The 13,874-nt window shown below is 36.5% G+C and overlaps 2 protein-coding genes across 2 annotated transcripts; one reads left to right on the forward strand and one right to left on the reverse strand.

Moving 5' to 3' along the window:
* The first annotated feature begins 4,491 nt into the window (after positions 1–4,491).
* On the forward strand, positions 4,492–5,347 carry LOC116110142 (40S ribosomal protein S30). The gene is made up of 3 exons (XM_031396379.1): positions 4,492–4,495; positions 4,626–4,763; positions 5,105–5,347. Exons 1-3 carry the CDS (start codon positions 4,492–4,494, stop codon positions 5,149–5,151), a joined length of 189 nt encoding a protein of 62 aa, XP_031252239.1. The 3' UTR covers positions 5,152–5,347.
* Positions 5,348–7,428: 2,081 nt separating this feature from the next.
* On the reverse strand, positions 7,429–11,714 carry LOC116110136 (IAA-amino acid hydrolase ILR1-like 4). Its single transcript, XM_031396368.1, has 6 exons — positions 11,220–11,714; positions 10,957–11,082; positions 9,021–9,335; positions 8,268–8,396; positions 7,613–8,079; positions 7,429–7,559 (listed from the first exon to the last, which is right to left on the reverse strand). Exons 1-5 carry the CDS (start codon positions 11,706–11,708, stop codon positions 7,672–7,674), a joined length of 1,467 nt encoding a protein of 488 aa, XP_031252228.1. The 5' UTR covers positions 11,709–11,714; the 3' UTR covers positions 7,429–7,559; positions 7,613–7,671.
* Positions 11,715–13,874: the final 2,160 nt, after the last annotated feature.

The following is a 13,874-nucleotide window of genomic DNA, read 5'->3' on the forward strand; positions in this document are numbered from 1 at the left end:
ACACAAAATTGTCATTGGCGAACTCCAAAATCCATTTGAATCAAACATTTTTATATAACAAAGATAAAAATGGGTAAAACAATATGGTCCCAAAAACTCATCTTCTCCATATAAAAAAAAAACACAAATTCAGCTATAATGGTAAAACAATGTGGTCCCAAAGCCAACTCCAAAATTCACTTTGAATCAAACACTTTTATATAACAAAGATAAAAATTAGCAAAACAATGTGATACCAAGAACTCATCTTCTCTATATAAAAAACAAAAAAAGGGCAATATGGAATGGGTAAAACAATGTAGTCCCAAGGCCAACTCCAAAATAAGTTTAAAAACTAATTTCTTACTTCCTCTAACTTCAATATATCATTACAAATAAATAAAAAATGGATGCAATTTGTGGTCTCACTGACAATTTCATCTTCCTAAATCCTAATCTATAATTTAATCTTAAACTTTTAAAATAAAATAATACAAACATAAAATATATTACCTGAAAAATTGAAGAAAAAAGGGACTTGTTGGCTTGATAGGAGGAGAAAATTACACTTGTGTGGATAAAGCCTTAAAGGAAAAGAATTGGCTTTATAGGTTATTGAAGAGGAAGAAGACGTATAAGGGAAGGAGAATGATGGGTTTACTTTTAGCAGGAGAACAAAGGGTTTACTTTTAGTTTCACAACCCTCAAAACAAAAAAGTGTAATTTATTGGGTGTAAATATGTAATGCAGCTTTTTGGTATTTTAATTTTATATAGGGGTAAATTTGTAAAAACATAGCAAAAAATTTTAAAAGTCAAGGACTTGACCCCTCCACCCCTGTGTGGTTAGGCAGTCTACCACTAAGAATTCGGCCATTACCATCTTGATCTTGGGCTCTGCCCCCAGAGTCATGGGAAGGTCGATCGTTCCTTTGGAGACCAGGCTGTCCCTAGTGAATCCATAGAGCGGCGAAGGACACGCCCTCAAGTCTCTCTCCGTGAACCCCATTTCTCGGAAAGCTCCCAAGAATATGATGTTCATTGCACTCCCATTATCGACCATCACCCTTAATACTGTGGCATTACCTATCCTGGCTGCGATTACGATTGCATCATGATTATGGTGATGGGATTCTTCACATTCCTCGATCGTAAATCCTACTATCTCACTCTCTTGTCTGGGCCACTTAGGTGACTTCTGTTCACAACTCATTATTCGGGGGATTTAGTCTTTTCTGGCCTCTCGAGGGTATTGCTCGTGAGCGCGCCGTGAGCTCTCCACTATATCGGGCCCCCTGTAGATCATGCCCACTAGAACATCATTGTTGGCGTTGGCCGGGGCATGCCGGACCTGGTTATTTTCGCGAGCTAGTGCTAACAAATTCCTTTAGGTAGCCCCTTCGTATCAGGTCTTCTATGGCATCTTTTAAGGCCCGACACTTGTTGGTATTGTGCCCAATGTCCTGGTGGTATTAGCAATATTTTTGTCGATCTTTTCTGTCCAAAGCCCCCTTTATTCTTTCTGGAGTGGACAGTCTATTCGCCTCACGGGAGACTTCGTATATGTGGGATATGTCTTGCGTGAGGGGGGTGTATTCTACGTATCACAAGAATAGTTGTCTGTCCCTGCGTTTATCTATTCTTTGTCTTTTTTGGGCCTTGTTCCAGTCCCTATCATTGTGGTATTGGCCCCTCCACTTGATGGGCAATCTTGTCACTTGTCCATGCTTTTCACGGCAAGCTTCTAGCTAAAGTTGCTAGCGAGCTTTCTACTTGCTGGTGTTTTGCAGCCATCTAGTAAAACTTGGCTAGGCTCACGTGATCTTCACTTTGGAGCTCTTTCCATAGCTCCGTTTGCGGCCTGATGCCTACAATCAGCAAAGTCTAGATTGACTCTTTGGGTGCATCCGCGACATTTGCTTGCTCATTCTGGAACCTCGTTAAATACGAGGTCAACATTTCATCTCTTTCCTAACGAATGTTGCTCAAGTAATTGAGCGGCATTGCAAACTGTCTCATTGCTTGGAATTGCTACAAGTACAACAAGGAGAATTGTTGCCAAGAACTGATGAAGTTCACCTTGAGTCTTTTGTACCACCTCTTGGCATCCCTTACCAATGTGACCACAAAATAGTGACACTTCGCCAAGTCACAGACCTGGTGCAGTTCCATCAGGTCATTGAAAGTGTCGAGGTGGTCTCTAAGATCTCCTTTCCCATCGAAATTACTTTCTGGCGCCCTGAATCTTTATGGAAGTGGGGCCTGGCAAACCTCCTCTGTGAAGGGATAACTCACTATTTCTTTGGCCGCATTGTTCTGGCGGGCTCTAGGTCGTTGAGCATTTTCTGCACATTATCCAAGTCTTTGTTGTGAGATTGCCCTAGCTAGCTCTGTTCAGTCTTACCTCGAGCAAGTGAGTTCGTAAGTCTGTTGCTTGTGAGCCCTCTCCATTATGTGCATTGATGCATGAAGTTGAGTCATAATGGCTTGGTTGATAGGTGTTATCATGTTCGTTAGTGCGTTGCTCGTAACGTCAGTTATAACTGGAAAGTTGGTCATTGCCAGATTGGCGCACATGACTTGTTTTGTGAGCTTGCGAAGATCTAGCTTGTCTTAGGCATGGGTTAAGACCGGTGCACTGACGTTGGGGATATTGTCGGTAGGTTGAGCGTCTCAAGGGCGATCATTACCTTTGCTTTCACCCATTGGTTGTTTCCCTGGCCGCCTCTCAGGGTTAGTTTGCCTGCGGGACTCATGCTCATGAGCGGAGTGTACTCTATGACGTCAGGGGTGTCGGTCACCCCTCGGCACCGATGATCCAGATTGGTCACCAGTTGAATTTTCACTTGTCGAGGTGATATCAGTGAAGTGTGGTCGGTCAAGGTTTTGTGCGTTTGGTTGCTGATTTCTCAACTCAACCACGTTATGTTGCACCGCCTGTGCAACCATTGTTGTGATCATCTCCACCATTTGGCCGTTTTTGGGGTTTGACGTCCCTGCCCCTTGGTTATTTGCAGTATCCTGAGTTGGCAGCACAGGTGGTCAACGTCCTGTTACACTTTCTGATGGGTGGTTTCCACATTGTCGTGGTTTCCGGTGGTGGTTTTTAATCTTGTATGCACCATTGTGGGCCTAGACTGATTAAATCGCTATGGCTGTTTGCCAGAATTCTGAGATGTTGGCGGAGGCTTTCCTTCTAGCACCAAAATGTTGATACAGAAATCTGTACCAACTAAAATGATCCAATCGACCTTGATGAGATTGAAACTGATGTGTGCATGATTACAGATAACTAGCAATGAATGAATAGTGAATGCAGTAAGGTAAATGGCAAAAAGATTTTTAAAGTGGTTCGGCGAGATAAACTCTTGAGCTTACGTCCACTGTTATTGTATTTGCTGGGAGAGCTTACAATGATAATCTTAGAATAATTTTTCAACCCTTTCTCATCGTTGGATGGGGTTTATATACATATCATGTACAAAGGAAAAAGCGAAAATAAAGGGATTACAATTAAAATTGAAATGCAGCTCTGATATTCTCGTGATTGAGTGCTAAAATTGCACTAGGATTGTTGTTGATTTGATCCCTTTCGAGATATCTAAGATCTAGAGTTATCCGTGAACTGGTTGAACAACTATAAGGATTGGTCATGACTAGCTTATGCTAGGTCGAGCTACAACTCGACGAGCTTACGCTGGGTCGGACAATCAGTAGAGTCGGACTGATTCTGGGTCGAGCTATTACCTCGCAATTCTCTAAGCTTGATGGAAAAATTACACACAACAAATTCAAACCTTTGAAGAATTTTTGAGTTAGCTACATTTATTAACGTTATTATATTGGTTCAGTCATAGTCTAACTTTGTATTATATTAAAATAAGAAAACGAATCACAGAAATTTGCATTGAGAAGTGTATTTTTGTTTTGATAAGTTTAATCTCGATGCTTTAATAATTTCTAAATTTACTTATTTTTAGTTTTAGTTCTTACCTAAAGCTTAAATCTAAAATTCCTAAATCAATAAACATTTATTTTTTATTTCAAATAATTCTTTGTTTGATGAAAATATATTATTAAAGTTATAGAGAAAATAATTACACAATAAAATGATTCTAAATCAGAAGAAAAAAAAATAAGTTTCAAATTTGAAACTGAGAAAAATAGATACAAATAGAAAAACCTAATGTAGAAAATAAGTTTGAAATTGGGAGAAATTTGGTGCAAATAAAAACCCTAATTAAACAGGAGTGTTTTGGTATTAAATAGGGTTTACAATATAATAAGCAGAGAGCCCAGGTCCAAATTTCCTGGACTTAAATGAATTACCGACTTTGTTTGAGAATAGTCATATTGGGCTGTAATCCGGCCCAATATACTCAATGATACTTTATATACTCAGCCAAAACCCTAGCCCTACACTTCTTGTTCTCCTGCTCAACTTAGCCTCTGCTCAAAGCGAGAGAAGAGCACGACAGCAACTAGCAGCAGCAGCAGATTTCAGCAATCACCAATGGGTAAATTCAAAACACCAGGATACTTTAACTTTTCAGATCTACTGTTTGCTATTTTCGTGGTGTTTGTCGTTTGAATCACGAACTCGTTGTTCTGATCATTCTGTTTATATTTTACTTGACCTTTTATTAGGTAAGGTTCACGGTTCTTTGGCCCGTGCCGGTAAGGTGAGAGGACAAACGCCAAAAGTGGCTAAGCAAGACAAGAAGAAGAAGCCACGCGGCCGTGCCCATAAGCGCATGCAATACAACCGCCGTTTCGTCACAGCAGGTGATTCTTCCCCTCTTTTTATATAATAAATCGTTAATTTAGCATGGACCGTTTATTAGGTAGTTCTGCAGTTCTAAGCTGTCGTTTTTGCTCAGTCAGATGAATTGATTTTTAACTATTAGAAATAGAAATAAAGTTGAACAAGTCGATTGAATGATAGTTCTGTTTATAATCAAGCTTTGTTGTGTTTATAATCAAGTGAATATGTTTTATGTGATTACGGAAAAATGAAATTTGTAATTGAGATATTACTGTTAGTCAAACGGATCCCAGATGAGAAATTTTTTAGCAGGCAGGAGTTGTTTGCATGTGCTGATGATTATTCTTTGTTGATTTCGCAGTTGTTGGTTTTGGAAAGAAGAGGGGACCCAACTCATCCGAGAAGTAAAGCTTGAAAGGGTGAAGGGTTAGATAGGTCTAAGCATTGCTTAGTGTTTTTGATGAGTTTTCATTGTTGTTTTAAGACTTATTATGGTGATTTAGTTACTGATATAATGGTTTAACGTTGTTGAATTTGTGTTCATTTTGGTGTTAGCTATATATCATGTGATTTTACTTTCAGAATGTTATGGGTTTTCTTTTCATTCCTTGCCAAATTGCTTAAGTTAAAATGGCATCTGTGTGTATGAAATTCAGAAGCTTTCATATGATGTACTTATCAGTAGTTTCTGTCGGCTCACAGCTCACTGATTGATGATTTCCTTTCTTCTGTCCTTCACTAGAGAGCCAAAGGAAGCGTTGAGCTTAAGCTTAAGAATCTTCTGTAGCGTCCATATTAGAATTTGGCTCTGTTATATCAATGTCAATGAAAACCTAATTGCCTTGCAAGAACACATTAAAGAGTAACAGTTTCCACTTATATTGTCATGGATTAAAGACCAGATGCATTTTTCGTTACTGTCAACAAAATACAATGTAAGTTAGCAAAGCAGACAAGTGATAAACCCATTTTTTGTTGAATTTCAACCTCTTGACCTATCAACTCAAAAGTTAGTGTACCCCTGGCCTTCCATTTTCACCCTTTTCCTTAAAATTCTTAGACCCGTACAAATCTCTCGACTGTTTGCATATCCTTGTAGTTCTTGAGCGGAAGGACGGAAATACAATAACTTTTGATTGTTGGTTCTTGTAAGTTGTAACCCGTGCATTGTGAAGAGATGTTGAAGATGAGGACTTAGTAAAATGTTGTGGCTCTGCTTGTTGAAGACCGGAAGCCTCTGTATCTGATTTTTTGCCTTCATTCCAGCGTGAGGTTGACTGTTTGATATCGAAGCTATTCATATTGGACCTGCAAATCACTTAAGCAGCTGCTAGACATACTTAATACAGTGATTAAACATCTTTTATGAGGTGAGGGAAGGATGGTTGAAATTCTGGGGTGTTTGATAGATGAAGATCTTTATAGAGCACTAGGCGTTCATATGATAGAGCTGTAGGTGATATTCGAACAAGTTGATAAGTTAACATTGCTCGTTACTTCTTAATACCCAGATCGTTCAAAATCGGTTGAAATTAAATCAAATAGGACATTGTTTGCGAGTTTAAACTGTCAATTTTATGATTGACATAAAGCTGATTAAGATGTGTACATAAAATGAAGTATTTAACTCCCTGTTTGGTGTCATTCGACTATAAACAGATTTCATAATTATCAATGGGAACGAGGACTTAACTTCCGCAGAGATACATTTTGGTCACCCTGGATACACGAACAAAAATACCAATGAAAAGAAAGTCTCATGCGAAGTGCAGTAAAAAACAATTAGAAGAAAGAGAATTACCTGATCCCAGGAATTCTTGCAATAGGAAATGACTTCTTTTAGATGCTCTTTACGATCTTCTGAGTCCATTGCACTGTAACAGCTGCCATGAACTGGTGAAGATCTCACTGATTCATCGCTACAATTCCTTCTTGATGCCTCTGTATTTTTAGGCTTCGATTTTCTTCGACTAAAGAACGTCAAAAAAGGCCTCAATGATTTCCAAAACCGTTCATGATTTTTATCATCATCATTGCTTCTATGTTTTGTTTTATCAATACAGGGCGAAAATAATGGTACAGTGGATGGTCTGCGATTTGGAGAAGAACTCTGGAGTCTTGCATTAGCAACATCTGCAGAAATGGTGTGAGTTGGAAGTCTGTGATCTGAAGTAAGATTCAAGGATTTTGGTTTAAAGTATTGCATGGTGATAAGATCTGTAGATGTGAAACTAGAATTAGTATTATGATGTATGGACTTGAAATTGAAAGGCTCCGTTTTGCTATATACTAAATTCATTATATGAGGATTAGAAGTAACTATAGATTGCAATTAATATGCTGGTTTTTAGGCCATGATTATGCATTAAGTACCGTGTTAGGCTTTGGGTGAGAGAAGAGAGAGTTGACACAATCACGTAAAGAATCATTTATTTAGCACTTTCTTTTATTTGTTTGAGATTTCGTAATGGCAACTGTATTTCCTTTATGAAGATGGCGATAATGTTCAAAGAGAATCCAATTTCGGCAGATTGCTTAATTTTGCCAGAATTGAACTCTGATTTTTATGGTAAGCACTTTTATCTAACTTCAACGGCAAAGGGAAGAAAAAAGAGAACTTGATGCCTATTGTTTTTCCTCTCCACATTTTCATCTATAATTGGAATAGTTGGCCAAAGAACCCGGTTTTTGAGCAAAATCTGAGAATAGACCTGGATCAAGCGTATTAAGTTCATTGCAACTACATCAATAGATCATACTTATCATATTTAAAGCGAATTCAACATAAAGTTGATTGGTTGAAATTACTTGTAATAAGTGAAATTTACAGATGGCAGTTGTTTCTACTGGTCTTAAATGCAGTTCAATATCGTGGTAGTGCTTTGCATAAGTGAAATACTTGACTCGTATCAATAATGTATGAGCTCCTTACAACTCGTCATGAAGGGTTCCCTTTGGTGAAGAAGATTTGGGTCGATTTTCCAAGAGGTATCTTGAAGCCAATGATGCATGTAGGGCAGCACCATACGGAAGTGCATCTTCGTTGATCCTGAAGTAAGGTGAATGTCCTGTTTCAAACTGCCCTTTCATCTTGTCATCCATACCAATGTAGAAGAAGTATCCTGGAACTGCCTCGGCAAAAAATGAAAAGTCTTCCGCACCCATCCCTGGTTGCTTTTCTTTGATGTTGTGAAGACCCAGCATGTCTCTGGCAACACTTAGGAAGTACTCATGCAACTCTTTGTTATTTACCGTCACTGGGTAACTGGTCATATTATTTGCATTAAAGTTGACTGTTGCATTGCACCTCTGCACACTAGCTTGTTTCATGATAACCTGTCACTTGAATTGTGAGAGAATTAATACCTATGGGAGACTATTATTAAAAAAAATAATTTGAAGAGTTCTATGACTCCATCTTTCACCACCCAGAGGGAAGAACGAAGAATAATGAAAAGACTGCAGAACTTTTCAACTTTAGAATTGAAGGGAGCATGCAAACCAGAATCAGTTAACGAGTATACCTCTTCAATTCTTTCCTTAAGTTGAACGAAGCTTTCTTTTGTAAATGCCCTGTACGTACCACCAATTGTAACAGAATCAGGAATAACATTGAAGGCACCACCTCCTTGGAACTTTGCAACTGTTACAACCTGCAAAATTACGCTTTAATATTGGAATCACTAATTGAAAAAGCATTGCCATGCGTTGGGCACCTCAGAAGCCTCTTATTATTCTATTTCCATTTGTTTAGTAAATGATTTGACAGAACATGGAAATGAAAAATGTTTATTTATTCTTTATTCTCCAATTTGGAAGCAGTGAGCATTCTATATGGAAATGTCTATCTTAAGCTAGAAATTGAAGACAGAAAAATAATTTAAAACTATTTACCTTTTGACTGAACCTGAGGACAAAAACATGTAAATGATACTACTTCCAAATGGCAGTAAAATCCCTTAGTCAACTATTGTTAAATATAGCCACAGATCTTTTAATGGAATGTGATCTACAGTAGATGTATTTTGTTTTAAATATTCAAGTTTGTTCTCTAAGGCGAATAGCAAGATGGTATAACTATAATCATGAAGAAACAAAAATCAAACTTTTCAATTAAACCATAAGCGTATCGAATCATAGACTATAGGGTGTCAAAGACTTGATGACAAAACTAAAACAGGTTTAAAACAATGCGTAAAATCATGGGATGTAGGATAAAAGACACTTTTTTTTTTGCTTATACAAATAAGACTTATAAGAGAGAGACTACTGACTACCTTTGCATCCAAGGGATCAGTTTCACGTGAAATTAGATGTTGTAAACTAACAATCACGTTAGAAGCTGCTAAGATTGGGTCTATCGTGTGCTGAGGAATGGCAGCATGCCCCCCTTTTCCACTGATTATTGCCTCAAAGAAACCACTTCCAGCCATAATAGGGCCAGACCTGGAGGCTACTGTGCCAATCGGGAATTTTGAAGAGACATGAAGCCCAAAGATGGCGTCAACGTTCTCTAGCACTCCAGCATCTAACATTTGCTTTGCGCCACCAAATCCCTCCTCGGCTGGTTGGAAAATTAGCACGACTGTTCCCTATCAAAACAAGAATTTTTCACAATATTTTCTTCTGAACAGAGTGGATACTTGCATTATCTCTCGTGGGCTAACAGATAAAGTGACATACACACCCATACATGCTGGTATTTTCTCTTCATATGAGCTTTCATTTGAGAAAATATAGGCTTGTAATTGGTATGAATAAAAAGGAAAATAGTAAATGAAATATATAATGATCAGACATGATTTTAGATGCACGTGTTACATATCCTTAAATTCTCATGTAAAATTAGATCAAGAAAGGATTCGAGTATGTATATGATAGCATAAATGTTATTCTTTTTTGGGCAAAAAGGATGTTTCCCAGTATAAATGACATAGCACAAGGGCAAAGAAGGGACAGCAAGAACTTCTTATGCATGGGGAATCCTTGAGTAATGTCCCTACCTAACAACACAAAATGTTACATTTGAACAATATTATTACTCCAGCAACTGTGAAATTTATACAAGTGACAGTTGCAGCGGTAGCACTTCACTCTTTTACAATAGGCACGCAAGAAAAACAAGTGAAGAATTAAGCACAAAATGCAGAGTGAGATATTCATACTGAATCTGGTAGATTTTATATTTTCAAGAAGGTTCCTAGTCCACAACAAGCAGTAGACTTCCTCTAGGTGCAGTTTGGATACCCACATACAAAATAGATATAAGTTTATAGTTATATTTGTCCACACACCATCACCACTCTTTCCCACAGTTTATCAAGTGCAACAAATTTATAAGCACACTGATAATCATTTACCATCAACGTGGTTAGGAACAACTCATTCATGAGGCAAAACCTGCAGATCACATCACAACAGAGTTCATGATGTGATATACACTGTAATGTCTGTATTAGTCAGCAATTTGAATAAATAATGATTTCCAAAAACTAAAATTACTAAATTATTCAAAGTCCACCGATAAAGGGAACAAAAAAGTATATAGCGAAACAAGTTGAAAAGATAATGGTTGAGGATAGACCATTTGAACTGTTTGGTTGGAAAGAGATGATGAAAGGAAAGTGAATGAGAAAGATTTGCAATCCCTCCAAACATACAAAACACAATCACCCCATAATTGGATGGATGAGAGACTGAGAATAGTCTATTATACTTGAAAATCAGTTTATGATTTTACCCTTATCACACATAAATATTAAAAGATATGGATCAATATAACATTGGCCTTTCTCGCTTCCCTCTTCAAGGATCACCAAAAAGTTAAAAAGGAGAGACGCTCTCCTTTCCATCCTATCAACCAAGTACAATAATTTTTTTCTTCACCTCTACGCTTCCCCTCCCATCCCTATCTCTTCCTCCAGTCAGAGAGCTAATATCCACAAACCAGAATAACTATTCAAAAGGAAGATGGTTTAAATTCTTCTAGGAAATCAAAATAATCCATTCAGTTCAGCATGTCAGACGTGTCAAGAGAGCATGCAACAAATTCTAATGGGACTACTTAACACTTTTTAATACAAGTGATCACTATGTCCACGCAATTAAACAATCCCATGTCATCAAGATATCAAAAGTTCTGTAACTGGAGAATCAGACAATCAATAATCATACTATCATATATAAAGAGCAATAAAGGAAAAAGAAAAGAACCTTCAATTCGCGGCGAAGCTCTTGAAGCATCTTTGCAGCACCAAGAAGCATAGCAACATGAGCATCATGCCCACAAGCATGCATCTTACCAGGAACTTTACTCTTGTGCTCCCACTCTACAGCTTCCTGTTTCAACACTAACGCAGTAACATAAACATCTATGTTTCAATGATCACCCAACTCCAACACAAGGTGTGTTAGCAATAGCAATTTACAAAGGCAGTAATAAAAGCAATCAAGAAGTAAGTAAAGTTTAAACAGACCTCAATAGCTAGAGCATCCATATCAGCTCTGATTGCAACAAAAGGCGGCTCACCACTCCCAATATAACCAACAATACCAGTAACAGCAATTGGGTATTTATAAGGGATGCCCATCTCATCAAGCTCAGCTCTTATAAGTTTACTAGTCTCAAATTCCTCAAAACCAAGTTCAGGATTCTCATGAAGTTTCCTTCTAATGTTCACCATCCAGTCAAAAATCTCAGGTTTCTTGGCAAAGTCGAGGAATTTGACAGGGATTTTAGACAAGTCTTCTGAGCTTAAAAAAAGAGAAGAGGAAATGGGTGTTGGCATAAACAAGTAGAGAGTTAAAAAGAAGGAGAGAAAATTGGAGAAAGCCATGGAGGATTGATGGATTGAAGGAGATAAATGAGGAGTTAGAGAGGTAGAATGGTGCTTATAACTTTGGGGAACACACTCAACATGAAAAAAAAACAACAAAGAAAATCCAACGAAAGGTGAGATCAGCATGTGCAAATTGAAGGTAACATTCAGGTGGGGACTGGGATTTGGAGTGTGATGTTTCATTAATGTTCATGGAATCCGAATGTTTCTTTTCCATTTTGGAAAATAATACAGGCTACCGAAGGTAGTGTATCGAATTTATATACCAAATGACATAATAAAATTCTGACCATTAATTAATTTTAATTTAATATTAATTAACAGTCAGGATTTTATCATGTCATTCGATGTATTACTGTCAATGATTGTAGCATTACTCGAATTAAATTGAACTACATAACTAGTGAAAATGTTGTCATATGTCCAAATTATGCATGACTGATTTCCCATGATAGAGATTGAAATCAATTATCTTTAGATAGCTTGATGATTTATTTAAAACTCTTAGATATATTACTCAAAAGATCTTGAATTTGAATTCTTATAACTATTAATAAAAGGTAATTACTGAAGACTTACCTGACCGCTAACTTTAGGATCTTAAAAGATTAGTTGAGATGTTGCAAACTGGCCAAAACACCCCCAGATACCAAAACAAAAAAAGGTTGATTGAAATCGTTAATCTTTCCTTCGTATGAGACCGGACATGCCAGCGAATCGAATAGCGTAGGAAGTAAACAAGTCTTAATGGTGGAAAGCTAGCAAGGGAAAAAGCATTAGTTTCAGGTGATAGAGGTGTTCAAAAAAATACAAAAACTGAATCGAACCAAAAAACCGATTAACTGAAAAAACGGTTTGGTTACGGTTTGAAAAATTCAAAAACTGAATTTTCAGTTCGGGAAAAAATAAAAAGCGGTTAACTGAAACCTTTTTTTTGAACCGGTTTTACAAATATATATATTATATATTAAATAAAATAAGAATTATATATTAAATAAAAAATAATAATATAATATATTATATATTAAATAAAATAATAATAATATTTTTAATGTATTGTTAGTAGTGGTCAATTGATATGTATGAATGTTTAATTTTTTTTTAGATATGTATTATTTATATTTACAATTTAATTTAGGAAAAAATAAAAAAAAATAAGTTCTATAAAGAAAAAGGGAAAACCGGTTTTCCCTCCAAACTGGTTTGATTTCGGTTCAGGAATTTTTTCAAACTAAAAAACCGGTTTGGTTCAAAAAAACGGTTAACCGACTTTTGAACACCCCTAACTAGCCCCATAAAACTAGTTGAGGTGCATGCAAGTTGACCCGGACACCCTGGGATACTAAAAAAAGAAAAATTACTAAATTATCCTTTCAAAAGCTTAGAGCCACTGGCTAATACACCAATGGGCCATTTTGTCATTCACATTCTTTTATGTAAATTAAAAAAAAAACTAATTAAAAAATCAAATGGTTTTAGATTTATAATCTTATTTGAAAATTCATTTTGAAAACATTTAAAACTCGTTTTAATCAAGTTTTAAGTTCTAATAGAATGCATTAAATCTTCTATTTCCGAAATCGAAAACCAATAAATAAATTCAATTTTAAAATGCTGTTCCATTTTTTTCTGTTATAAGGGTGCTTTGTTTATCCACCAGAATAGCATTTTTAGTAGTGAAACTCTATTTCCAATTTAGGTGTGGAAAAATCCGGGCAACCGAACCGGTTAATCAGTTGCTTAAACCAAACCGGTTTTCGGTTTTAAAAATAAATTAAACCAAAACCGGACCGGTTTCGGTTATGAACCGAACCGAAAATTCGGCTCGGTTAACCGGTTTTTAAACCGGCTAATAAGATTAATGATGGGTTGCCTTTTCGGCCCAATTCGCACACTCCACTTATGACCCATAAGTTATGGGCTGTCTTTTTCGCCCAATTCGCACACTCCACTTTGGCCCCCACTTTATTTTTCCAGTTTTTTTTTTTTTTTTACTTGAATTAAAGTTATATACTTATATTTATTGTAATTGAATTTGAATTCATGTAATTTTAATGTACATCAAATAAAGCTAAATTTAGTTCCAAATGCAAAATCTGCTCCACAATGGGACATAATATATAAATTTACTAGTTTAACATGTTATAATCTTTTAATATTTGAACTTGAAACATGAGAAAAAAGATGAACACAATGAGACAGAATATATAAATCTTCTTCCTTTGCTTGCTATTCTAGATGAAATAAATTAACAGGATTAGGATCAACACAAATTAAAGAAATGATACACAT

The sequence above is a fragment of the Pistacia vera genome, unplaced genomic scaffold (genome assembly GCF_008641045.1).
Source record: "Pistacia vera cultivar Batoury unplaced genomic scaffold, PisVer_v2 Contig598, whole genome shotgun sequence".
Taxonomy (NCBI): Eukaryota; Viridiplantae; Streptophyta; class Magnoliopsida; order Sapindales; family Anacardiaceae; genus Pistacia; species Pistacia vera.

Coding starts and splice junctions, on each gene's coding strand:
- LOC116110142 (XM_031396379.1), top strand. Junction 4,764..5,104: donor CCGCCGTTTCGTCACAGCAG/GTGATTCTTCCC, acceptor TTGATTTCGCAG/TTGTTGGTTTTGGAAAGAAG.
- LOC116110136 (XM_031396368.1), bottom strand. CDS start 11,708: ATGCTGATCTCACCTTTCGTTGGATTTTCTTTGTTGTTTTTTTTTCAT. Junction 11,083..11,219: donor TGGATGCTCTAGCTATTGAG/GTCTGTTTAAAC, acceptor GTGTTGAAACAG/GAAGCTGTAGAGTGGGAGCA. Junction 8,397..9,020: donor CTGATCCCTTGGATGCAAAG/GTAGTCAGTAGT, acceptor GTAATTTTGCAG/GTTGTAACAGTTGCAAAGTT.